Here is a 26602-nt window from a genome sequence, read left to right on the forward strand (position 1 = left end):
CGCCCGTGCTCTGCAGGATCTAGCTCCACATGGCTCAAGATACGGGGCTTCCACCATTTCCTTTGGAAGATGATCCCACTGGCTAATAGAGTATACCGTTAGGAAGCTTTCCCTGACACTCAGTCTAAAATTTCCATTCCATTTATTTCCTATTTGCAACTTGATGCCTTCGTACCCGCATCTAATATTAGGCCCATAGCTATACCCCTTTGTTGGTAATCTCACTCTAATATTTACAGTCTTCATATTCTTGCACTGGTCGTGCAAAATGTGGTTTAGAGCTAAAGCCTGTTCATTCTTCTTGGCAATGCATCAGCTTCTATGAAACACTTACGTGAGTTGAGAAAGCAGGGTTGGGCTTTGATTATTGTTAAGGAAGGTATAATATATGGGAAGTAGCAAAGGGTACATCCTCACACCAATGCCATCTGATATCTTGCTGCTCTTAGTAAAGATCAGCAACTACATGTGTCTATTGACTCAGGTAGAAACATGAAAAAGAACATGCATGTTTTGTTGGTCACCTCCATTTTTCTTGGGTTCAGGAAGCCTTAGCCATGTTCTTCTGTCCTCCTTTGTATGTCCTCCTTCCATATCCATTTCTGTACCCACAGGAATTAAGTAGGTAGCTGGCTAGTAAACAGGCCAGTGAGATATAGGGTCAGTGTTCACAGATTCTTAGATATGGATTCTTATCTGCTGGCATACCTTTCAAAACAAGTAACCCTATTTCATTTATATAGGCTAGTGCGCAAAGAGAAGTTATCATACCAGACATTGCACACTGAGCTGAGAAATTCTCAGCAAAGGTTGGTGCTTTTTAAAAATCAGTTATCTATGAAGTTTTAAGTGGTGCACTAGGTAGTTTGTGGTCCAGTTTTGTGGTGGCATCATACATGGTTTAAGATGACAGGAGGTTATAAGAGAGAAAAAGATGTCCTGCTTCTGATCTGAAGAACTGGAGTAAAAACAAAGGGAGTTAAGTGAGGGAATGCTCTTCCTCTTCCCCTATGGAAGCATTAGTGTATCTTCTGGGCAGATTAGAGGGTTGTAAAGCAAGGAAGGATCCTTGAGAAAAGAGAGGGGCATGACAAAATAGATGGAAGTCTGAAAAGCATAGAGAAAGAAGGATACACATAGACAAAGATGGTTATCCAAAATAAAGGAACAAGTATCCCGCACAGGAAAAGAAAGAGATAACTCATGCACCTGGCAAGCAGAGGGAGAATGAGAGAGGGAGGTGGTGGGAAGAAGGTTGCTAGTACTCTGCAAGGAGGGAGAGAAGAGGCTGAGGCATGGATTAAGAGCTGTCTGTGCCACAGGATAGCTTCGATGGCTCAATTACAGTTTATAAAAGAGCATCTAAGCATAAAACAGTCCAACATATTGAAAACAGCTTGGATTTATCATACACTGATAGAAAAACAAGATAGGCCAAATGATGGACATTCCAGGCCTGCGAGCAACTCTTCAGTCTCTCACTTTGTGTGACAACTGAACTGATGGTACAAGGACACATCATTGGAAGTTTAACAATATTCAGAACCATCTGTTCCCCACCCATACTCGCAGCACTTTTAATTTGCTGCAACTGCCATCTGAAGTGAAACACTTGAAGAACAAAAAATGTACATATATTACATGACAGCTGATCTCTATTATGACATTTCTATCCATTGGTGAGAAGGAACAGTGTGAAGATGTCTATAATAGAAAACCCCAGACAACAAGTATTCCATGTAGAGGGGCAGAGTCTCAACATGAGGGGGGCATGTGCCTCTCCTCCAGGTTCAAGAGGGTTAGGTGCATTCACAGAGAGAAACCAGATCACAGAGCATAAAAAAATACGAAGAACATGTTTATGAGTAGAGCAAAAGCTCTGAGTACAGTGTCAGTATCTTACCATGGGCTCAGAAAAAATTGAACTCTTTTCAGGGCACATCTACACAAGACATCTTACTGTGCAGTAGACCAATTTACTGCACAGTAAGAGTCACTGTCTACATGTGCAGATGCTTACTGCGCAGTAAATTGGTCTATTCTGCAGTTATCCAAAAGAAAAGAACAAGTATCCCTCACAGGAAAAGAAAGAGATAACTCGTGCACCTGGCAAGCAGAGGGAGAATGAGAGAGGGAAGTGGTAGGAAGAGGGTTGCTAGCGCTCTGCAAGGAGGGAGAGAAGAGGCTGAGCCATGGATTAAGAGCTGTCTGTGCCACAGGATAGTTTACCTGTGGAGTTGTTACTGCGCAGTAATGCACATGTAGACACTAACTGGGAGCAAATTTGTAAAAGGCACCCTCAGACTAGTCCCAGGACCATGGAGCTTGGAGCTTCTCCAGCCTTAGGGCTGGGGCAGCTCTTTGCCTGCCACAGCCCCAGGCCCTTAAAAGGCTACAGGGCACCTGTACCCAGCCTCTGGCCACCAGTCCCACACCAGTGGCCCCGGGCCAGCCACAGCAACCTGCCCAGACCCTAGTGCTGTTCTCCAGCACAGCTTCGTCACCTGCCTGCCTGTCCTACACCATGCCTCTGTGCTGGGTGCTTCAGGCACATGCCCTGGCCCAGCAGCACCCAGACTGTTACATGAAGGCCCTGCAGACCATCAAGGGAGCCATGCTGCCATCATCCCTGATGCCACATGCTGCCTCCTCAGGTCAAAACTGGTCCCAGGAGGAAACCTTGTAGTGCTGTGGAGTGAGGCCAAGTTCCTCAGCCAGTTCACTCAGAGCAGGCGCTCCAATGCCCACATGTATGAGGGCCTGTTGGCCACATGCAAGAGTGTGGGCATGATTGGCCGGCATGTCAGTGCTGCATAAAGGTCAAGGCCTTGCAGGCATAGTGGGTTACCATCACTAACTGCAACCACCTGTTGGGGGCTGCCCACAAGTGCATCTTCTTTATGCAGCAGCTGGACCAGATCCTCACACTCTGGGACCCTGGCCAGAGTCATGCCATGTACTCCACCATGGGCGGCCTGCCCAAGCCTCTATTGTGGCCTTGGCAGCAGCAATGAGGCGTTAGTGAGGGAGGGACCCTCAGGGCACCATGAGCTGATCCCACCGCAGTCCCTGCCCCCAGTCTCATCCAGCAGCTCCGGCAGTCTGGGCCAGTACCTGCCCCACCAGTTGTGGGTGACCAGCCTTGACTAAGAGGCCAGGCGGCCATGGCCCTGCCGGCTCTCAGCAGCTCCAGTTCATCGGAAGAGTGTGTTGATGCCAGAGGCGATGTCATCCTCAGCTGTGGGGGGCAGGGATGTATAGTGCAGACACAAGTACCCCTCCAGGCAGCAGTGGATGTTGCAGGGTAGTGTGGGCTTGCCCACTGCATGATCAAAGCTTAGGGTCTCGCTCCAGGTTTCCAGGTGTGCCTGGGGAGCCCCATGGCAAGCAGCAGCAGTGGGGCATAGTGGGTCAGGCACCCCTTGGTCCATGCAAACAGCTCCTCACGGCATGCCCAGGACACTCTCAGTAGGGGCACGCTCATGTGCAGAGCAGGCATGGGGAGGGGCCAGGGGGTGGAGACAGGCCGTCCCCAGGGCACCTCTCCAGAGAGGTTCCCTGGAGGCAGGGCAGGGGTACCACAAGCTCTGCATCCCAGTCAGCTGGGATCCCCTTGCCCCCTGAGCCCGGGCGTGATGGGCCTGGCAGCAACAGAGGAGATGGCCTGGCCTGCAAGAGAAGGGGCTGGGGATGGGGGGGAGTGGGTCTGGAGCTGTGGCAGCAGGTGCTGCCAGGAGCCAGGCCTGTCCTGGCCTGGGAAGGGGGTGGGGAAGGCAGGCTGCCTGAGGCCAGCACCAGCAGCCCACCTGCCCCTGTGGAGCTACTGGGGACAGGGGGCTCGGCCAGCAGCCACCTGTACCAGGCCAGCCCAGCTGACTTATCACAGTCTCTGGGCACCCATGTGTGCCTGACCCCTAATCTGACCCCACTGGTATAGTGCATGTTATCTCAGAAATGTTGCAAACTCTCACAAACAGCCTCTTTTTCCTGGTCCTGCAGCTGCACGCAGGGGAGAGGCACCAGCTGCCAGCAGGGATGTGCCATCAGGGTCACTGCCAGTCCCAGTTGGAACTCTCCAGATGCACCGGCTCCAGCAGCACAGGACCCAGGACCAGACCGAGCTACTGAACCACCTGGTCACCATGGCAGAGGAGGCTGGTGGACTCATGGGACACCTGGTCACCTGGCACATGGAGGTCATAGCGCACAAGCTTGAGTTCTGGGATGGGCTCCTGGCCCTCGAGGAGAGGTGCGTGGAGGCCCAGGAGCGGCAGGTTGCCATGGTGTTCAGAGTTGGCTCAAACACATCACATTCTGGTTCCAATGGCAGGAAACCTTTTCTACAGTTTCTTGGCGGGGGGTTTCATTTTATAAAGGTTTGAATAGCCATAGTGCATATAAGAAACAAAATGCAGAACATAGCCAGAAGCTTGTCTAGCATCTCTCTCAACTGCATAGTTGGTCCAGTAAAATGGCCAAACAAACCTTTCTTCTTGTATGTTTCCTGGATCATGACAACTACTGCAACAGTGTGCATGAGGCATTTTCTTCAAATACATCTAAGGCTGTAGTGCTTTACAAATTCTAAATATGTTGACCAAATCCCAACTGTGTATTATAGGGATGATTTAACAAATGGATATGCCCCATCATACCATATCAGAATTCATTATTAGGGTGTACGTCCCATCAGAACAGGAGAAGGGACCACGTTAGAGCACTAGACACTCTCTCTCTTTAGGTTCTTAGCCTATTGCTGATTATCAACATATGTAAAAGACTTATCTAATAGCTTCTAATTCTAACAGGGGTAGAACCCAGACCTGGCTTCTTGAAACTGGCTTGTGATTGGCCCTTGATTGTATAATTGGGCAAAACAAAACAGGGCTTCTAGAGTTTCCCAGGGGAAGAAAGAGTGGGTGAAGGTAGCACATACTATCATTTGGCAGCAGAGCAACGTCACCAATGAAAGAAGGGAGTCTCTGTAGCAGGGAACTCACCTGACAACAATGGCTCCATTTTCCTGCTTCACTTTGTCATGGCTAAGCTATCTCAGGATGTTCTCATGCTCAGGAGTGAGGACAGGGTTTTGCATTAAACTGATGCTGTTCAAATACAAAATGCAGCTCTGCACATTTTTATATAGCACCTTTACAAAGATACCGGTCTGGTATAAGGGAAGTGTCAAAAACATGCTGATCCCCACATCTTTAAACTACTTGTCTTGCAGTTATTGTGCTTGAGTCCATGCACCAAGGTCTTGGCACAGCAGAGTAGCAGCCAGATCAGAACAAGTAATGAACCTGCATGAAAGCACCAGTCACCTCTCTCCATGTGCTTAGACCAGGGGTGGGCAAAATGTGGTCTGGGAGGCCGGATGTGGTCCGCCAGGCCATTCTATCTGGCCCAGGGAGGCCCTAAAAATGTAGAAAATTAATATTTATCTGCCCTGGGCTACCTGTCCTGTGGCCCTCGATGGCCTGCCAAAACTCAATAAGCGGCCCTCTGCCCAAAATAATTGCCCGCCCCCGACTTAGACCATGCTGGTTTCCAGCTTATCCAGCAGATTTGCCAGGGGCAGAATCCACGACCCGTGTCAGATTCTGTGATTATAAGAAGATTGTGTGCATTTGTCTTTACAATCATCTCAGAGAAATAAATATCATTATCCCTATTTTACAGGCAGGTTAGTGGATTGTTAAGTGACTAATCCAGGATCTCCAAAGAAATCGCAGTGGTTATATTGTTGGGGAGATGGGTGACCTGGTCTCCCAGGCTGTCTTTGTTGCTCTGGTTTTCTTAGATATATGTATTAATTCAAAATAATGTATTTTAAATGTTCATGGAAACCTACAGCACTAAATACTCCTTTCGCATTTACCTTCCTAGTCACAGCGGGTTTTTCTCGCTCTTTCACATAATAGGATAGAAAGTCATTCTACAACTACGCTTATCATAAAATGTATGTAGTTGGAGTGAAATCATTCAGTAGTAAAATAATTATTGTCCTATGTAAAAAAAAAAAAAATGTAGAAAAAATAATGCATTCCCAAACCAATTAGGAATGGATCCAATTCAGAAGTACCGGCCAAGGCCCCCTCTGTTTATCTTGCCATTCACAGCAAGTGTCTGCTGCACATTCTGCTGCGAACTCCTTGGAGAACATTCATTAATCACCTCAGCGTGACTAAAGATTGGCATGTAGTGCAGTCTGATGCACAAAAGGGAAAGATGCAGTTTATTTGGAGGCAATTCCAAGAAAAAAACTGAGCATGGTGCACAGATGGCTAATATCCCCTCCTCCCCTCCCCACACCCATTTCTGCTGCTGAACTTCCATGTAAATAACATCTTGTTTGCAAACTGCATCGCCTGTGCTTTGGAGAGGTGGGAAGGATTTTCTCATATATTCCTGCTGCTGTCTGATGGTACCACTCCTGGCATCTGGAAACACTGAAGCACAACCAGCCAGTTGCGTGCTCCCGTTTATCACATTTGGGTTAATTTATTGTTTATATGAAGGTTTGGTTTAAAGTAAATGACTCCCATCTGTAGATATGAGTACTAACAATACCAACATAATATACCTTTTCCTACCCCCTCCAGTAAACAAAGGCTCTTATTTGTATACAGGTCAAAAAAAATCCTCCCAAAACAAGCCCCCCCCCAGTATAAACAAACCCCAGATACAGAGTTAGGAAAGTAAATACTTCATTTAGGGTTCCTAAGCAGGAGTTCCCCCCTACTATTGTGTTCAGATGCCAGCTGAAGATTGCCACAGTCCGAAATAGGACCTGTGGGTCTCCCATGGCAGATGCTGCCACTGCTATAGCCCAGAGGCCCTGCAGACAGCCCAGGGCAAAATTTTTAATTCAACATCAAACTCCAAGCTGAAATCTGAAAAAATAAAAAAAAAAAAATTAAAAAATGACAAGATGTCAATGTCTCTGGACCTATTTAACTGAACTTCTAAATGCCACTAACGTGGATCACACGGTACCCAGGAAAGGCTAGTGATTAGCAGCTACACAGAGGGACTTTGCCCCTCTGGGGCTCTTTACAGGCTTTAGGACTATGATAGTCAATGGCAAAAGAGCCTAAAAGAGTCTAAAAGAAAATGCCAAATACCAGCTAATGCTACAGGATTACAAACAGAAAGGAAAAGGCCAGAGAGCTTAAGGACGTGAGTAGATTTAAGAGACAGTGTCAAAAAGAATCCATTTCATACTGTCCTGTATAGTTCTCTTCAAGGTCTGGGGCAATTTTTCTTGACATTTTATTCTCAAAACAAATATTTCTTTTGTAAATGAAAATAGGATCAGCAGCTCTCTGTCATGCAGTTGCAGCCCACGAGCAACCCAAGAGTTACAAATCTGTTATTGGCCTTTGTTTGATATAAGAAAAAAAGGAAAGAGTTTACTGTTTCCTGCTTCTATGAAATTAGAATAAACCAGGAGGTAGAGGAGAGGATGCATATAAGGTTATGGAAAACTCTCTGTGGACACCAGACTAGCTCCAAAAGCCTCAAAGTCTTCTCTGCAAGATCTTCACATAATTTTAGCTAGATTGGGAAAACTTCTAAGGCTTGGTTTGGTTCTGTTTTCCTGAGAGGACCTGTTCAATTAAAATTAAACAAAAATTTACATTTATTTAAATTCTTATTCTTAGAAGTCCCATTTCCCATGTTCCCCACTTGGTTTTGGTAGCCTGGAGGTATCTGTCCCATTTCCCAAGGATCAGTCCCAGCCTTGGTATGGCTTCAGAATCTTATAAAGCATCAGACATGCACAGCTCTAGTAACACACTTCCAGCATCATCTGGATAGCAGCTCCAAGGGGTTCGTAGCTATAGTATGAAGTACCCATGGAATGAGATGTTATGATATAAAACAGCTGGCAGTGCAGAAATGGGACAATTTCTTATTAATGCAAAAAAGGGGATCACATCCTATAACCACTAGCACCTCAGAGTATCTTCCTTGGGGTTTGGGAGCAGCAGCCCTGCCAGGAGGCCCCAACAAAGGCTCAAGATGAAGGAACAATCATTCAGCAGCTTTAGAAGATCCCAGGTAGATGTGACATCAAGCCCCCAGTGCTGGGAGCAAGATGTTTCAGGGTGCTGAAAATCCTCTTGACATGGCACACTGACATGTGCTAGTTCTGCGCATGCTACACCCCAAAAAGTTGTAGCAATAGCTACCAAAGTCTGGTCTGGGGCACATGTACACCTGTGTGAGATTGTTTATTGGCACATGTGTAGCACTACTACATTGCATCTGTTTTCAGGGTGTAACACCAGCAGAGAAGGTGTGTTGGGCTTCGCTGTTGTGCTCCCAAGGACAGTTCTTTGGTGTAGACCTTTCCTTAGTGGCAATTCAGAGTTGTAGGGACTTGGGGAAGGCATAGGGAGCCTAGGGTGCGTCTTACGGAGAAACAGATGGGTTTTTCGATTCAGGGGTCTAAAAATTTGACCCCTAAGTATGAGTTTGGATATCAAATGCCTATGTGACAGGCCACAAAGAGTCCTCAAAACATCTTTGCAGCTGATGCGATGTTATCTAACATCAGAACCACAGTGGTAGGAATGCTACCAGAGAAACACCCTTGATTAAATGGAATGTGTGAGATCATTCCTGTTTTGTGTCATCAGTCCTTGAATCTAGCAAACCAGTTAACTGGTAAGACTATTCATGGAAAATGCAAATTAATTATATATGAATTCTGGACAAAATCTGCAGAAAGCATATTTTGAACTCATTAAATGGCTGTGATTTCTAAAAGTCATGTTTCCACCTAGGGAAACCTGATCCAAATAAGCTGACTTTTGCATTCTCAAAACAAATTGCTCGTGAACAAGTTACAGACTGAGAATTATTGGCTGGTCGTTTTCAGCAAATAAAACTGGACACTGTATATATTGGAGAAAATAGTAAATTGTACATGACAACAGATAAAGCAGCTCAGTGATTAATTATTCACTATAATTATATGTTTGGCTGTGGTCACAACACAAGACGATAGGGCAGCACAAAGTAATGACTTCTATCCTGAATCTAAAAGATGGGAGCCTCTATCCAGAGGGGTTCCCTACAGGAGCATAAACCACAGGAAAATGGTAGGGCAAGCAGAACTTGTGTTTAAGTAGTGGAAAGTCCTCCTTCTGGAACGGGGCCAATTCTTCCCTAAACATAAAAAAGGCCTTGCAGATGCTACTATCTGCCAGCCCTGTAATTAATAAATTATTGAAACAATCCTGAAACAAGTGGATGAAAAAGGGGATGAAAGATTCTAAAGGAAGACAGACAGCCCTACTGTTTGGGGAGGATCTAAACTATCATTTCCAGAAATTGTTTTAATCTCCTGCCATCAGAAAGCACTGAGCACTTCAGATGTGACGCAGGCAGTTTTGAGCGAGGGCAATCAGGGGTGGGGACTCCATGTGTATGTTTTTCATCTCCTCTTCCTTTCCAGTGCAGGAGACAGATATGTTTCATCTCACTGTTAAGGAAGAGCCAGTAGAGATTATCTTGAACTCCTCCCTGCTGCTCCTTGGAGGAACAAAGAAGACACTTTTGAATCCCATCCACTCCAGAGACTTACCACCACTGCCTGTCACCCTCAGTAAATGTGGCAGCCTTGAAAGGAGACAGTGTGTGGGAGAGGCACTTGAGGGACGAATTGGATTATGCGCTCAGCTCTAGGGACCACCAGGCACCCTCTGAACTGTCAAAACACTTGTCGCACCAGTGGTGTTAAGCAAAACACATGAATAAAAATTAAAGAAACAGAAGAGTAAAATCAAAGTTGTAAGAGTCTCTTTATTGCAGCTCCATCAAAAGCTCCCTCAATAATTCTGATTATTTTTATTATTTAAGAAAGGCAGCTCTTTTTTGATCGGAAGAGAGTGCCTGGTAAAAATAAGAATCAAAGTCATTGGAGACAGAAAGACCTGTTAGATTAGTAAGTCTGCCCCCTGCAAAGAGAAATTATAATTTCTCCTGAGAGAAGATGGATCTGGTATTGAAGATGACCTGAAAAGGTGGGGGGAAAGGGAGGGGTGTTTCTCTCTTTTTGCTTCCTTTATGATTTATAAATGGACTGTTTTATTTTTTTGGTGGCTGCTTCACCTAAAATATATCACTAAAGCCAGGTTTCCTCCTGTTTTTTCTGGAGGGCTCCTTGGAGACACATAAAATGGGCCTAGAGCTTTCTAAGTCCACGACTAAAGAGGTGATGATGACTCTTTACCAAAACCAGTATTTCTCTGAACTCTTTTTGTTATTTGAGTTGTATAAAGAATTTTAAGCTGTTTGAGCAACAAATGCATCTAACATTTAGTCAGATTTCATGTGCAAAGCATCGCTGATATGCTAATACTGCCGTTCTCCAGTCCTCCATTAAGCTTTGCAGGAGCTTTACAAGACTCACAAAATCTGAATGTCCACTATAAAAATGCAGAAATCAACTGTTTTGTTTTGAAATCAAAAGAGCTTTCAGGCTCTTTTTATACACCAAAAAGAAGCAAAGCAGCCATAAAACCCTACTTTTGTCTTTTGCCAGTAAACTTCAGCTGATATTAGACCTGAGTTTAGCATGTATTGAATTCTACCAATATTAATTCTTAAGTAGCTATGCTATTCTAAATTTGAATTAAAAGATGAGGGAACATAAAAAAAAAAATCTGGAGTTCATATTTTGTTGGGATAAGTGCCTAGAGACTGGGGTATGGACCTTAAAAATATATCTAAACAGTCTTCTTTACAATCTGCCAGACCTTGAATTTATAATGTTCCAAGTGCTTTAATTCTCATTCTCATTCTCTGTCTTGACCAATCCTTCTTACTTCTTTATGTGCTGAAAACACCAAGGGCCTCATTACTAGCCTTGTTAGTAATTAATGAGGTGCAAATCTGGTGTGATACACTATCAGAAGGTGTAAAGCATCAGGGCAAGGAGACTCAGTTCCTATGAAAACAGGCTTTTCAGGCAGAAAACCTTTATAGTCAAATGTTTCAATCAAAATTTTTCCAATCACAAAAAAAATCAGTCTAGGTAGGTGACTTGCTACTAACTCTCCGGCCTCAGCTCTTTCAGGGGAATTTCTAGTGGAAACTGGCCCACTTGGGTAGCTTGCACATTTATCACTACAATAGAATACTGAACTTCAGTCAAATTCCTGTTCCAGAACTGCATCTCTTCCTGCAGCCCTAGTCATTTTGGGGCATGGATGACAGGACAGAATTTATTGGGAATGGTCAATGGCTGGGTGCTATTGTATAGGGCAGTGGTTCTCAACCTTCTTAGACTGAAGTCTCGCTTTTTAGACCCAAGGAACTTCTCCTAGCTTTCACTTGTTTTTCTGACTTAAGAAAACTCATAGAGCAATTCTTTTATTGCAAAGAACTCAGAAAGACCACAATAGGTCAGAATGTTTCTAGCACTGTGGATTTCTATTTGAAATCTTTGGGCTATCTTGTGATCATGTTCACATATCTAACTGCATTAACATTTTGTGGCACCCCTAGCAGCCTAGAAAGGATCTCAGGACACCGCAGGGTACAGGAGCACCCTGGTTGAGAGTCACTCAATCAAATGATTTGAGTATAGTATGGGGAGGATAGAGCATCTTTTTATCTGCAGAAATAGCTTCAGAGCTCTGCGGGCCTTGTCTAAACTAGGAATTGTAACACTTTTTTGCAATCCAGTTAGCTCAGGCAGCCTAGCTTCTTTGGATTTAACCCCACTCCCTCCATCCCAATATGCACACTATTTAACACTCTCACTTTAAGACGTCAGCCTGCTAGCATGCAACTAAAAGTGCTGAAATATGTTTACACTGGTATGTGCTGGTAGATGGATTGATCTCTGGATTGGAAAAATGCAACTTTTCTCCTAGTTTACACAAGGGCCTGGGGTGGTAATTTGCCCACCACAAACCTGAACACTAGTTAGGTTGAGGAATGAGGAGAAGGCTGAGAAGCTGCAGTAGGACAGGTATGGGCAGGGGCAGGAAAGCTTGCAGCAGCCTGGAAAAAAGCAACCTAACTAGGGTGGTCATCATAGGGGACAGCCTGGTTGTCCTCTATTGATACAAAACCGGACGTCTTTATGTCTTGAAGAGAGAAAATAGAAGATACAAAGGCGTCCAGTTTCATATCAATAGAGGACAGAGCAGCAGAAAACTGGAATGTCCTCTATGATGGCCACCCTAAACCTAAGGGATTGGAAAAGGAAAAAAAGAAACCAGTGTAGTCAAGCAAGCTAAAACTGAAGTTTTTGGGAGTTTTGGTCCACAGTATTGCTTATTACTAAAGATCCTGACTATGAGACTATTGACAAAGAGCAGACTAGATGCTGTAAAGCAGTTCTGGAGAAGTCTCATTTATGCTGCCCCATTTTATTCCTAGAAGGAAATAATGTTTCATTCCTCCTTTTAAAGCGTTATGCACGCTCCACTTGAGTAACGTATTTAAAATGCAGTAATGTGCTTCTGCTATAGCTTCAAATCACAGCTTTGTCATTTTAGTTTTGTATCGTACCTACTATATGGCCTAATTTGGGCAAACTTGGACAAGTTTAAAAACTGAATTAAAAGATAAGCCTTATTGTTACACATCAGCATGACCACAAAGGATTTATGTCCCAGAGACTATAATAACTATATTGATGAAGTCTTAAAAGGAGGAGGAAGGAGCAAGTTTGTACATCCTCAATCATCCCTCTCACAAGGTGCTATTACCTGTGACAGCTGTTTTGTTTTCTTAGTCCCTGCGGGTAACCCAGCCCCAGTGATGTACCAGTTCAGAAGACTTGGTTTAGTCCATACCCCAAAATTAGGAATGTGATGATTTGTAACAGATTAACAAGAAATCCAGGAACATTTCTAGATTCAGATTAGCCTAAAATGATTATGGAACAGTTTAAACTTCACTCAGACACTACCTGCAGATTACAGTTCAGAAGTGGTTTAAAGTATGACTTCAAGTAGCTTCTGCAGGTGCCATCCATTGGGCAGACCTGCTCCCTGTCCTCCTCTCACTTTGTAATGATTGGAGAATGTCAGGGGTTCATACTGATGGGAGGACAGAAGGGATGTGTATATAAACCTGCAGTAGGAGAGAGTGTAGAGGGCTGATGGTGAAAGAAGCAAGGAAGGAAAGGAGAAGAGACAGATTTTTACATGCGCTTCATTGTTGCAGAAAAGCCTTTACTTCTCCTTCTTCCCCACACATGCATTATGGAGCTTTCCTCACTGCTTTGAGACTCCTCTCCCTTTTTCATAAAGATAAGATAGATGTTTGGCCAAGTAACAGCAGCATCTAGATCTGTCCTTGATACCTGATCGATATTGGTGGAATTTATCAGATAAAGCAAAGCGTCTGCAGGCATTTTAGATCATTCCCGGTATCAGCTGCCTGCCATTTTAGTAGGAATTAGGTTACAAAAAGTATCAAAAATTCTGAGTAGGTTAAGGGGCTTTTCTGCAGTGAAAATGGCTCAGTTGATTTAAACATCTTGAAGAAAGGAAGGGAGGGAGGATGGAGGAAAGGTAGGCATCTGAACTCATAAGCTTTTAACATTACAGGACTGTAAAGGTTCAAGATTTTAATTCTACCAATTATACTGGTTCAAGAAAAAAAATGATTTACTCTAAAATGAAGAATCTAATAGAATACAGTGAGGGCAGGTGGCCTGGGCACCATGCTAATCGTTTGCTTAACCGTTCTTGGATGATGAGGCTGACAAGCCAACATGAAGCTAAAGGAGGAATTCTGCCAAGTCGACGTGGTTTGCCTCAGGCTCAGCCTACTCCTAGTTCCTGCAGAAGGCAGCATGCGATGCACCAATTCCCCAAGTACATTGCTTCAGTCACGGGGCACATTCTACGTACGTGGTAGCAGCCAGAAAGCCAACTGCATCCTTTGCATCCTCAGGCAATCCTGATGGCAGAGTCTCCTGGGAAACCTACTTCTTGCCTAACTTGCTCAGCATGCCGGTATCTTATTCAGGGTGACTGATTCATTGCCTTCTACAGCAGAATTTGGGATGGAAAGGACAGTATTTGTAACTGCGCTGCACTACCAAAACACAGGCAGCTGTTCTCCAGCAGGGAGACAAATGGGCTGTATCAATGGGTCATTATTCCAGTTCTGAAAATGACTGGCTGTTTGGCCACATATATGTTGATCTGCATTCTTCTTCCTTTCTCTGAACTGAGGGTTTCTCTATGCAGTGAATTGGTTGGAAATAGCTAGGGTGTGAATTTAAAGTTCTTCTGAATGGATTATCCGTGTAGATATTCTTGTTCCTTGCTAAGAGTACCTTTAGTAGTTTAGATAAATTCATGCCCAGTTAGGCTTTTCTCACTGTGATAGTAGCATGTAAACAGCAGCTTGTAAACTTAGTGCAATGACCAAGAATCAATCCAGATTTGTTGTTCTTGTTTATTATGTGCATTACCCCACAATAAGCTAGGTGCTGTACAAATAAAGAGGAAGACATAAGCTGACCAGAAGAACGTAAATGCCAAATAGACAAGAGGGGCCAACAATACACTATACAATGTATGACAAAGGTAAATGGACCACATTTTGTAACAGCTTTGTATTCCTTCTGCCACTGATTTCCTTCTTCTCGGTGGTGTGGAAGGTTCTGCCAACATGCCTACAAACTCTTACCCTCATGTTGGTCCTTCCAGCCTATGCACCTACCAGTGACGCACAGGCAATATAAGATGCTCTCTCTATCATCTTCATGGAGTGAAGTGGTCTGAGTGAAGTGGTCTTTCTCTTGCTGGGTTTAACTGAAAGTGAGGACAAAATCATGTACCAAAAATGGTATTTTATTTAAAATTCCTTAAAACTTAGATTGAATTTCTTTCACAAGACCATGTGGCATCCATTCAATTAATAATTTCAAAGCCCCAATAAATAAGGAGGTACAACATCTTACGGTCTTTCATTGGCCTTGTGCCCTATTTTATGTTGGCTTTAGCACAGGAGTCCTGTTCACCTGTCTCTCTGTGATGTTTTGCCCACATAACTCACGTGTGTTTGATTGTAACCATGAAGGTAGAAAGGCAACTTATCTTCTGCCTTTCAGGAAGTGAGGCTCTGTCAGGAGACAGAACAAACCAACCAGCACTGCAGACTTTCCCCATTCAACTTTATGGGAATCTGCAATTTTGTATTTAGCCACAAAGTGGTGCTGGAGGAAGCTATACATTTGCAGAAATTCAAGCTAGACAGGCAAGATTGCAGCATGAGTTATCAGCAAACACTGTCACTTTCTCCTGAAGTGGGGACCCAAGTAAAGTCAAATCCACACTGGTATGAAAATACTTGTACACTATACTGAATGAGCACTCCCTATGAGCATGAAGCTCTACTGTTTGAACCATACAGTCACCCACTCCCATGAGCAAAACAGGCTAAACTGCTCAAAAGCGGTTTCCACCAGCAGTCATGTGCCACCACATGATACTTTTTCACACCCCTGACAGACATATTTATACTAGTACAAAGTCTGTAATGTAGACCCAGCCTAAGGAAAAATTCCCTGGACTTAAGAATGCAATGCCTCCCATGCAACGAGGCACAGGGAGAAGATGCATTTTGAATTCCCGTCAGCTTTGCTTGTCAGAGTGGAGCCAGCCTAGAGGCCATGCCCTGCCTTCTCTGTGTTCCTTCTGGAATAGCTAACACTGCTAGAGGAGCACTGCTTGTAGTGGCTCTAATTCTGGCAGTCCCCTGACCTGGGAGCATAAAATTTAGAGGCAGGAAGGAGGCAAACTTTTTTGTAGCCTTTCTTCCAACTTTGTGCATCCACTCAGAGGCCAGTTGCAGTCTGGTGTGACGAGAGGGATGGCTGATGCTTGCTTTCTGAGTTGCTTAACTTATTTCTGCACAAAATGCCAGTTGGCAAAAGCACTTCTTCCTTTTTTTATATTTTAATAAAATGTAGCTGAAAAAGCAAATCACAAGTTCTTTTTGATGCTTGGATACATTCACCAAAGAACAAGTGAGACGGACTCCACTTCTGTGCAAACTCACTGTAGACTCCCATCTGTGACTCCATGAATATTTGATGCTAGTGGCCAGTCTACATGCCCACATTACTGATACTTTTGCCCAGAAGCTACTGTACAATTATCAGCCATAAGAATAACTTAAAAAGAGCCCATTCATTAGCAACATCAAAGGAGCTGGGGAAATATTTTTTTCTAGTTAGAAATTTTACATGGCAGGCCGCATAGGAAAGACTCTTACATCCTAATAATCCAAATGTCTGGGAGCTGTAAACAGGACATATTGGGAAAGAGGGACCTTGTAGACACAGGGTAACATGCCGGGTTTTGGCCACCAGACCAAGGCAGGATTTCTATAGCCTAAATTCCGTCTTCTGTTCTAAGCATCAGACATCACTGAAATGACTCAAATTTCCCCAAGAGGTGAAAAGCCTGTGCCCTGGCACAGAATTTTCTGATGCTACACTGTTGTGTCTTTGTTCTTAAATGTTCTCATTTGAGACATTGCCTGTTTAATTCCTAGTTAAGTCCACTTATCATTGCTTACCATAGCAATTCTTACACTTTGCTACTTATATCACCAGTAATGTTACTGTACATCAGATGGGCCCAAGACCATCTGACCACATCAAAGCATAAGGCTACTTGGTGAGTTTTGGTTCAGGCATCTCTCTAGGATACTGATTTTTGTCCCATGGGAATTTTCAGTCTATGTAAAAAGCAATAGATAACACCTGGCATGACATGCTTATTTGTTACCACCCACACACCTTACTTTCTCATTTCTGATTTTAAATATTCTAATTATTCTCCTAGTATCCGTGGTTGCCAAGAAAAAACTTCAGAAGCCTGATCTGATGCTTGGTTTAGTAATAAGGTACAGACAGGCTGGAAAAGCTGTCTAAAGTTAAGATAATTTAATAATGGATATAAAAACATCCATCTCACATGGGCATTACAAGGTTTAATTAATATCTATAATGCAATTTGGGAACTTTAAATGAAGGGTGACAAAGAAGTGGAACCATATTTCTAAGAATGTATTTATTATGATTCCTGACACGCATGTTAAATCAAAACCAGGGCCCTGAAGTTTTTCAGCACCTGAACAGACTGAAACTTGAGATCATCTCACACTACTGCTGTTCAAGGGGATCTCCTAGTGAATGAAAGGAGAATTGCAAAGAAGAGCTTGTATGAAACCTTGTATATTTTGTATTAAGACAAACCTTCAGCCAAGTAGCATGTCATCTTTGACATCTATACTGTGCATGAAAAGCAAAGGCTAAGACACTGAAGCAAAATCTGAAGGAGTCAAGACTCAGAACTCTCCCTTCCCTAAGCGCCACCACCCCTGTTAGAGCCCTTCCCCAAGTTAGCAGACTGACAAACTGTCTCTGGTTGGGACAGAAGCAAAGTGCAGAATAGACCCAGCTGGTAAACTGGAAAGAAGTCTTAGGTAATCCCATTTCTTAGAACTTTAAGGAAACTTTTATTTATGGTCTTTGGAAAAAAGGATGGTCTCTTTTTATATACCAGTTTTGTAAAAGGCCTACAAGGAGCTCTTGGCCCTTGTAGATCATTAGTCATGGAGGCTCTGAGGTGCTATTGCACCTCACGCAATACATCCCCTGTTTGCAGCTCAGGCCCAGTTCTACTTAAATATTTCTTGTAAATGTTAACTTTATAAAAATCTTTGAATAGCTTAATCTTAAACTATGTTTCCAGGTTACTTTGAAAATCTCTGGCATATAATAATGGGGTTTTGGACTCTCACAAAAACACCAGTCACTTGAGGCCTGGCTCAGTGAAGAATTAGGGGCCAAAGGGTGGTGAAAAATATGACCTGAGGGACATTGGGAAAAACAACTGTTTTATAAATAGGCGCTTTTCAGAACAAGACTGTAGAGAATTAGAAGACTGTTTATTTCCAAGCAAGTTGTCCCATAGTAAAAGTTACAGGATTCCAATTTGCCCAATTGGACACTTTTAGCATAGCACCTTGCTGTGTGGGCAAACTTCTGCTTATGCTAACACAGCTGATGGAGTCAGTGAGTGGTTGTGCATGGCAATGTTGCCAACTTAGCGACTTCATTGCTGTATTTAATAACCTTTTTGGTTCCTATTGACAAAATGTGGGTACCAGGGGTCCTGTATCTGTTTAACCCATGTAATACCTGGCAAGCCATCTAGGGATGTTTTTGACACCTCTGAAGATCTAGTTTTGTCTAGACAATTCCTGTCTTCAGGGCTCAACAACACCAGTGCACAAGGATTCACTAAAGCCTATCACTTTCAATTGATGGTAGGCAACATTCCTTACCTCAACTATTAGCTTGCTTCTCATAAGACTTGTTACCACACAGCTAAACCAACTAAGCTGTGCCTGTCCCATGTAGACAATGACAACCCTTGCAATCTGGGAATAAATTTCAACACATTAGTGGCCACCAAGCTCTTAGGAGAAACTTTTATGTATATATATTCCCAATAAATAAAATATATTATACCCATCTATCCACTTGGCGTGGGTGGGTGTATGCGGTAGGCGACAGGCCGTGCCTTGAAGCAGGGGAGCCAAAGCCGACTCCTGGGTCGGACCGGGCCCACGTGCTGCCTCCCACTCAACCCCAAGCTTCCGAACGTAGAGACACTACCTGGCAGCACCCCGGCCTTACGACTGAGCGTAGCGTCACCGAACGCGGCCTGATTGGCTGGCACCTATCCAAACAGCCCCTCATTGGCTACCGAATTAGAACTTCGTTTCCTGCCGGGCTGACAGGCTCTGTGAGGGTGGGACGGCGGCCCGGAACTCGTGCCTTCCCGGGATTGGTTGGGAATTCCTGATCACGCCGGTTTTTGATTGGCCGCTTTCTGACCTGTGATTGGTTCCAGTCCCAGTCGCCGGGCCTGGAGGAGCGCGGGTTCTTTCCCTTCCCCCCACCTCGGATTGGCTGACGCGGGCCGTGAGCTCAGTTCCGTCGCTTCCCGAGGTCACCTGCCACGTGACGCAGGGTCGCGGAGGCCGTGAGGCGGCGGGGCTCAGCCAATCGCCGCTCGCCGGCCTCCCCTCATTCAAAGTCGGCGGGCGCGCGAGCCAATCCCCGGCGATCCCGCCCCCGCGCGCGGCGAGCGACGGCTCCGCCAGCCAATGGGGGCGCGGCGGGGCCTGCGCGGCGGCGGCGGCGGAGCTGGGGCTGGCGAGGCGGCGATGGCGGAGCGCGGCGGCGGCGGCGCGGGCGGAGGCGGCGAGGGGGACGCGGCGGCGGCGGCGGAGCGCTATAACAACGAGATCAGGTAGCGCCGCGCTGAGGAGCTCCGCGTTCTCCCCTCCCCCCTCCCCCCGGTCCCGCGGCCGTTAGGCGCTCGGGGGATGTCGCCTCCCAGGCCCTGCCCCCGGCCCCTCCCCCACCGGGGCCTGGCTGGGGCTTGGAGCGATGCTGCCTCGGGCCGCCGCTTCCGGCCATCGTCTCAACTCCGCCACTCAGCAAGTGTTTCTTTTAATAGATTTTTTTCGTGTCGGAAGGAATCTTGGTAGATCGAGTCTGCCCCCCTGCCCTGGATGGGAGAAAGCGCTGAGGCCAGACAGCCCTGGCCAGGTGCCCGTCTGGCCTCCTCTGAAAGACCCCACAGAGTAGGGCAGAGCACCGCCGTTGGATAATATACCGTGGGTGCTTGACAAACTTAAATTGGCTGTGGTGAGACGTGGTGTAATCTGAGCACCGAGTTGCGTGCGTGTTGCCGTTCGCCTTATCATAACCTCTGGCTTTTTTCAGTTTTTTATTTTACTTTTTTGAGTCTTCGTGCCAACGTTGGTATTGCACTGGCACTAAATGCTGGGCAAAATTGTTTTCCTGAGAGCGTCAGAAGAGCGTTTGTTAGTTGCAAAGGTGAACGTTGTTTTTTTTTCCTCTATCTGTGCACTTAGTAAACTACCTGTATACTGGGCTGGGTGGCACCATGGGTTTAGCACCTCAGCCTTTTGCTGCTTCACATTAGGGTTTGATTTCTGCCTTGGGTCACAAGTGAAAAGGATGTAGTGATCTTGTCTGAGTCCCTTGTGGATGCTTGTTCACGTTACAAAAGAAATAAAACCCTGGGTGCAATTGGCAGTTGTTATTCGAGGAGCTCAGGATGTGTATTTTTATAGGCATGGGTATATAGCAGGTCATGTTTGAGGTGCTTGGCAGATCAGTTTGAGGGAAGCTTGCACAGCACCTGCTCCTTCTGAAATGGTCTGATGCATAGGTTACTCTTTTTTCCAACTAAAAAAGGAAAATTTTACATAGGAGTAATGAACCTTAAATGGTGAGATGGGGGGAGGGGGGGGAACTCTTAAAGTAAAGCACTTGTGCTTTAAATCCCGGTCACTGAATGTTAAATTTGTCACCTCCTTTTGGTTTTTCTAGTTTCACTTTTTGTAAAAACAACATGCAGTTTTTAGACTGTCCCATAGTTATTCAGCAAACAAAAATATATTTTTTCCTTCTGCCTTTACGCACAGAATGGCTCAGCAGCAAGCACTGAGATTTCGTGGTCCAGCTCCACCACCAAATGCTGTTATGAGAGGCCCGCCACCTCTCATGCGTCCACCTCCACCTTTTGGTATGATGCGCGGTCCACCTCCGCCACCTCGGCCGCCCTTTGGACGTCCTCCATTTGATCCAAACATGCCTCCAATGCCGCCTCCGGGAGGGATTCCTCCACCAATGGGGCCTCCACATTTACAAGTAAGGAGCGTGTGAATGGGCAGGTTGCTTTCTTTTTGCTTTGATGTGAGTAGAAGTGATAAGGCAAGCAACAGCCTAGAAGTCTTTAAAGCAGAGAAGAAGACGATAGTAAATGCTGAAAAAGATATGGTCAGAGTTCTCTTAGATTAGGTTTGGGCAAAATGCAGCCTGCCAGGCCATTCTACCCAGCCTGCGGGACCCATAAAAGATTTAGAAAATTAATATTTATCTGCCCCTGGTGGCCTGTCATGTGGCCCTCGATGGCTTGCCAAAACTCAGTAAGCGGCCCTCCACCCGAAATAATTGCCTGACCCTGTCTTAGATGAATCATTTTGCATCAGTTTCAGAAGTGTTAATAATAGGCTACTGTTTTGATAAGTCATCAATACTAAATAAAAATCACATAAAAATCATTAATAAAGACTCATGGCTAATACAGAGTTGTGGTTGACTTGCAGTGCATCAGACCCTTCCGAAAACATTGGCATGGTTCAGCCATGCTCAGAATTACTGAAAACCAAGCATTACACAGCTAAGGTGTCTTCTGCCTTTCTGTTACGAAGCCTGCATAGCCACTTGGAAGGGGTCAGTAAGAGTGGCTCAGTAAGAGACGCGAGTGATATTTATTGCTTATGTTTGACAGAGATAAATTCCAGTATGCACTGCAGTCACAGTGTGTGGTGTTGCTGTATTTAAGGGTAAAGAGCTCGGTTGAAATGGTTGTGATGTGATGTAGATGTTGAGGGATCAGGTTTGCCTTGTGGGAACTTTCTTGAGGTGGAAAAGGAGGTCAGCCTAAGGCCTTTTTTTTTTTCTCCTCACCCTCCCCGTTGCTGGTGGCAGCAGAGGAAGGTGGGCAGTTTGGGGCTCTTATTCTTGACTAGGGAGCAGTGGAGGGAAATGCCCCTCCCATGGTCTGGTGCAGAAGGTATAGGGAGGATATATGGGTATGAGGGAGGAGGAAAAAGGAGAAAGGGATGGCTTGACAGGCTTGTGAGGAAGAAAAGTCACTAGAAGGAAAGGGGTCCAGCTATCACTCCTTTTCACAGAGCTGAGCTCCTAGAGAGCAAAGGTCCTTTTGAGGGTGACCCCTTAATCATTGAGGGTTTATAGGGAAGATAATTCTATGGAAACGCTGCTCTTTGACAGAGCTCTGATTACTGTCCTTGTATATCCAGGTTATAAGTGATCTTTGGGATATTGAACTAATAATAGTTATTGTTTAAGGGTTTACTTATCCCTCAGTGGCAGGGCCGGAGCACAGCCTGAAGAGGCAAAGGTTGGCAAAGAAACTGCCCCAACACTACAGACAGCTCTTGTTCCCACCGCGTTTTGATCCTAACCCTTTTGCCCATACTTCCAAAGCATGCACCAGAAAAGCCCCAAGAATCTGAAAACGTTATGATTAGTTTACATTGGATGACTAGGCCTGAGGAACCTTTTGCCCAACTGCCACGGAGATTTGCACTTTTCCTGTTGCAGTCAGCATTGGTGTTCAGCAAATGGATGAAGAGCATGAACCAAAATTGTTGCCCTACTTTTTTTTCTCCATATTTTCTGTCATTAATTCTCACTTTCTATACATGCTTCTCACTTTTGTGAGTTTGTGTAGAATTCACAGCAACCCTTTAATGTAGTTGGACTACAGTTTTTTGTTTTGGGGGAAAAACTTTCAAAAGGAAATGTGGGTCATTCTGAGTTGCCCAGTTTCTGTGGCAATAGCCTGCCTGTAAATAATCTATCTGCGAGCAAGCATTTCACTCTTAAGGGTGTCAGCTTGGTAAAGACCTGGAGTTAAAAAACTATACTGGTCTCCCCTCAGGGCCTTTTATAGCCATTCATTGAGATTAGACCAACTAAGATGAGTTTGGGGAGAGTCAGGGCCCTACTTTGAATGTTCTGTGTGTACAAAATGTTTGAAAAACTAGTGATTTTTTTTTTTTGTAAAATGCTGTTTTCAGATGGGATGGTGTTACAGGACCTTTTACTTAACTGACCCCCAGTTTGGATCATTAGCATTACATGATACCCTCCTCACTTGCAACAAATTTCAAATGAATTTGAGCAAGCAGGTCGATTTATAAATGTTTACAGTAACTTAAAAAAGAGCGCTTCTTGATCAGAATAGATAATAGAGTTGGCACTGTTGAGAAAAAATTCCAGATGCTGTGGTGATTAATATAACAACTTAAAATGCTATCAGATTGTATCAAATTAATGCCAATTTATCGAGCTCCTAGAATTTTTTTATTATCAGCTTTGAGCATGCGGTAAAAATGGGTTTTGTCAAATTAATCCTCTAATGGAGAATCTGTTAGGTACCTGACAAAAACATTTTATAGAATGCTTCTGCTGTGTTGAAGTTGCAGTCTTTCTCCCCTAATGTTTTCATATTAAAACCTTGAAAACCATGCCAGATTGTAATGGAATTGCCTACTCTGCTGTTGTAATGGAAAACTTGCTTATGTTTTACTTTTTCTTTGTATCTCTTATTGTGTGACTGTCCTGTGCCTGCACAATGAACCAAAGTGATTTCTCACCAGAGATGTCCAGGCCAGGTCTGTACCACAGAATTTGCTGACAGTTCTGCAGGCTCGAGGTTGTAAAAGCATCGGACTTCTCTGGCTCATATAGCTCTATCAGCAAAACACCTGGTGTGGGTCTGCTATGTCAATGCTTCTAGTATATGCTGTTGCTTTGAAGTGATAGAACTGCTGGAAGAAATCCCTTCTCTGTTGTTAGATTCTTTTTAGCAGAGATGAGCTCCTAGAAAGCAAAGGTTTTTTTGCGTTCCTGGGAGGCTGGTCTGTAGTGGCATTGGACTTGCCTGTGTTAGGAGGCCATTGCTGCCATGCCTATCGGAACAGAGCCCTCCGGTGTAGACACAGTGCCTCATGGTAGAAAGTGTTTTCTGCTGTTGGAAAGGCCAGAATCTCTACCAGCAGAAACCGTCTGCCAGCAACACTACATTTTCACTGGGGGTTTTGCCAGCCTGGCTGCATCCAACCACACCTGTAGCTGATATAGCTATGCCAGCAGAACTTCCAAGGATTGTCTTGCGGCTTATCTACTTCTCAAGTTTTCTGTCAGTTGACAATTCCTGCCACAGGGAACTCATTAGAGCATGTCCTCCTGCGCAGCTTCATTATGGTAACTAATGAACAACTAATGTTGTTCCCGTGATTGTTAGAGGAGTTTAGAAGATTGTTTTGGAACCTGATTTGCAAGGTTGTGCAGTCAATTGATACTGTATATAAAGGCAAACTACATTTGACATCATCCTGTGACATGGCTATTGTGTGAATTTACAGAGACCACCATTCATGCCGCCTCCTATGGGTAGCATGCCACCCCCTCCTGGTATGATGTTTCCTCCAGGGATGCCACCTGTGACAGCCCCTGGAACTCCAACAATGCCACCCACTGAAGAAATATGGGTAGAAAACAAAACTCCAGATGGCAAGGTAAGGCTGTAATCAGACACAGAAAAGTAACTATCATTTACTAATATTGTTATCAGCTTGGCTATCAAGGCTGCAGATCGTGATGGTAAGAATGTGTTTTTCATGATCCTGAGTATATAGGCAATAGGGAAGTTTCCTTTTTATTAATAATTATTTGTGTTGATGTTGAGTTTTTACTACCTGTCATGCTTTGAGGGTGGTGAGCTAGGGCATTCACTGTGAACACTGAGAAATGACTGACTTTCCCTTCTAGGTCTATTTTTATAATGCAAGAACACGTGAGTCTGCATGGACCAAGCCAGATGGGGTGAAGGTTATTCAGCAGTCAGAGCTGACACCGATGCTGGCTGCCCAGGCCCAGGCCCAGGCACAGGCCCAGGCCCAGGCACAGGCCCAGGCCCAGGCACAGGCACAGGCTGTTGGTGCCTCCACACCAACTACCAGTAGTCCTGCATCTGCAGCTTCTCCATCGACATCATCGAGCACTCAGTCCTCTACAACCTCCACTACAACCACATCCACTTCAGTTTCTCAGACCATTTCCAGTGAGTAACTGTGGGTTATTTTGGGTTTTTGAAGGTTGAAAATAAATATGGTCTTTTGAGGAGCCTTCAGTAAAGACTTAGGGCTTGTTTATATAAGGAATTCATTTTGTAGGAAGGTAGAATATGAAAGTAAAATACCGTCGTCATTCCAGAATAAACTCTTGTGTGGTCACCTTTTTCCCGGGGTGACTGTTCTGGAAGGACTGTGCTGATCTGTTTTCCTACATAGATAAGCCCTTAGTTTAACATGCAGTCCCTTTCATTGCCATGTATTTGTTTTTTCTGTTGTAGCCCCATAATAGTTTAAAAAAACAAACCCTATTATGTTTGCATTTGGTTATGAATTTATTTCAAAGCAAACCTGTAAATCTTTTGAGGGAGAGAAATTTTTGGAGGAAGTGTTATGCTTCTAAGAATCCCTTTTCTTCTCTTAAGCATGTCATCTGGTACTATGTTAAGGTGGAGGATGGACAAGTAAGTGCCACTCTGAATCGCATAGAATTGGTAGTTGTGAAGCAGAACTTCTCCATTTAATCCTGTGGACTATCCAAGCATGATCCTTTATGTTGAGTTGACAGAACCCTTTAAGAGCCTAGACACATTGCATTTGTTACACCATATACACTCTTTTAGCACAATAAAAAGTGAGCATTCATGCAGTTTATTGCACTAAAAATGGCTTATCTATCACAGAAATGGTGCACCTGTGATGCAAGAGTTGTTGTTTCAAACAGCAGTAACTTTGTCATGGCAGACTTTTTTCCACAACGCATTTAACATGGGCTCAGGTCTCTTGCTGACCCCCAGTATCCCACAGTTCTCCACTCTCTCTTCTGCCCACCTCCCTCCCTCCAAGTGTGAGGGAGGGAGTGGCTGGCGTCTGGATAGCTCACACAGACATCAAACTGTCAAGAAGCCTACAGGGATGAGCTTGCAGGCAACCCTGTCAGATATGGCTGATGATCAGCAGTGGCTGACAGGGCTCCAGCAGCAGTGAGGGCTGATTTGGCTGAGCCCTGACAGGGTCCCTTGGGGGCAGCAGGAATTAAGGAGCAGTGTCCTGGTTGGAAAATGTCCCTTTCACTTTGTGTTCTAGTCAGGGAGTTGTGTATATGTGGACGGTACCATAATGATTATTTTTGTAGCCATACAAAAATGTGTCTAGGGCAGGGATGGGCAAGATGTGGCCTGCGGGCCAGATCCGCAGACACTCTTAGGATCTACATGTAATCTGTGAACTGTAGTTTAAAACAAGGGTGCTCAGCCTTTTTCCCTAGCAGGCTGTATAGGCAGTGTCCCATCCATCTGCAGGCTGGATTCCAGTGGTGGTCCTGATCCAGCGTCGGGCTCAACACAGTGGGCATCATCTGATCTTGAAGAATGGGGTGCAGAGCAGCTCAACTGTCGCCTGGCCCCATGGAAAAAAGGGGTGTGGCTTGGCCCTGCAGGGTGAAGGGGTGTGGCTTATCCCCTGTCAGGTCCATGGGGAGAGGGGATGTGGCCTGGCTGCAACCAGCAGGGTGGGGCTTGGGGTTTGGAAATTTGGTGGGGGAGGGTAATCACAGGCCAGGCAGTGGTTCCATGAGGCTTATTTGGCCTGTGGGCCAGAGGTTGAGCACCTCTGGTTTAAAGTCATTTGTTCTTTGCGTTGGTTGAGCCTGCTACTCTTCTAGTGCTTCCAGTAATAAAAGCTCTAGGAGTGAGGGGTGGACCTGGTGGAATACCTGTGGCTCAAATTGCATATCCATCACCTGGTTCCATAGTGCAAGGAAAGTGAATGAGTCTTCACAGCTGCATGGTGTGCCTATATAAAGCTGTTACTATTGCTTTCAAGTGTA

The 26602-nt window shown here is 44.8% G+C and overlaps 1 protein-coding gene and 1 long non-coding RNA gene across 6 annotated transcripts in view; one reads left to right on the plus strand and one right to left on the minus strand.

The window, feature by feature from the left end:
* Positions 1-14430: 14430 nt before the first annotated feature.
* LOC149856278 (uncharacterized) lies at positions 14431-19164 on the minus strand. Its single transcript, XR_016444384.1, has 3 exons — positions 18683-19164; positions 18349-18444; positions 14431-14801 (listed from the first exon to the last, which is right to left on the minus strand). It is a non-coding gene; the product is annotated as an uncharacterized LOC149856278 (long non-coding RNA).
* The window catches only part of TCERG1 (transcription elongation regulator 1), a 39855-nt gene continuing 32417 nt past the window's right edge, over positions 19165-26602 (plus strand). For 4 of the 5 annotated variants that reach the window (XM_090064210.1, XM_090064211.1, XM_090064212.1 and 1 more), the window contains exons 1-4: positions 19165-19322; positions 20530-20755; positions 24067-24219; positions 24473-24764. In XM_090064210.1, coding sequence (XP_089920336.1) covers positions 19177-19322; positions 20530-20755; positions 24067-24219; positions 24473-24764 — 817 coding nt within the window. In that variant the 5' untranslated portion in view covers positions 19165-19176. Of the gene's footprint in view, positions 19323-19532; positions 19916-20529; positions 20756-24066; positions 24220-24472; positions 24765-26602 lie in introns of all 5 variants that reach the window. The other variant, XM_090064214.1, reaches the window with a different exon arrangement.

This window comes from Crocodylus siamensis, chromosome 10 (assembly GCF_052110815.1).
Source record: "Crocodylus siamensis isolate JL-2025a chromosome 10, ASM5211081v1, whole genome shotgun sequence".
Lineage (NCBI taxonomy): Eukaryota > Metazoa > Chordata > Crocodylia > Crocodylidae > Crocodylus > Crocodylus siamensis.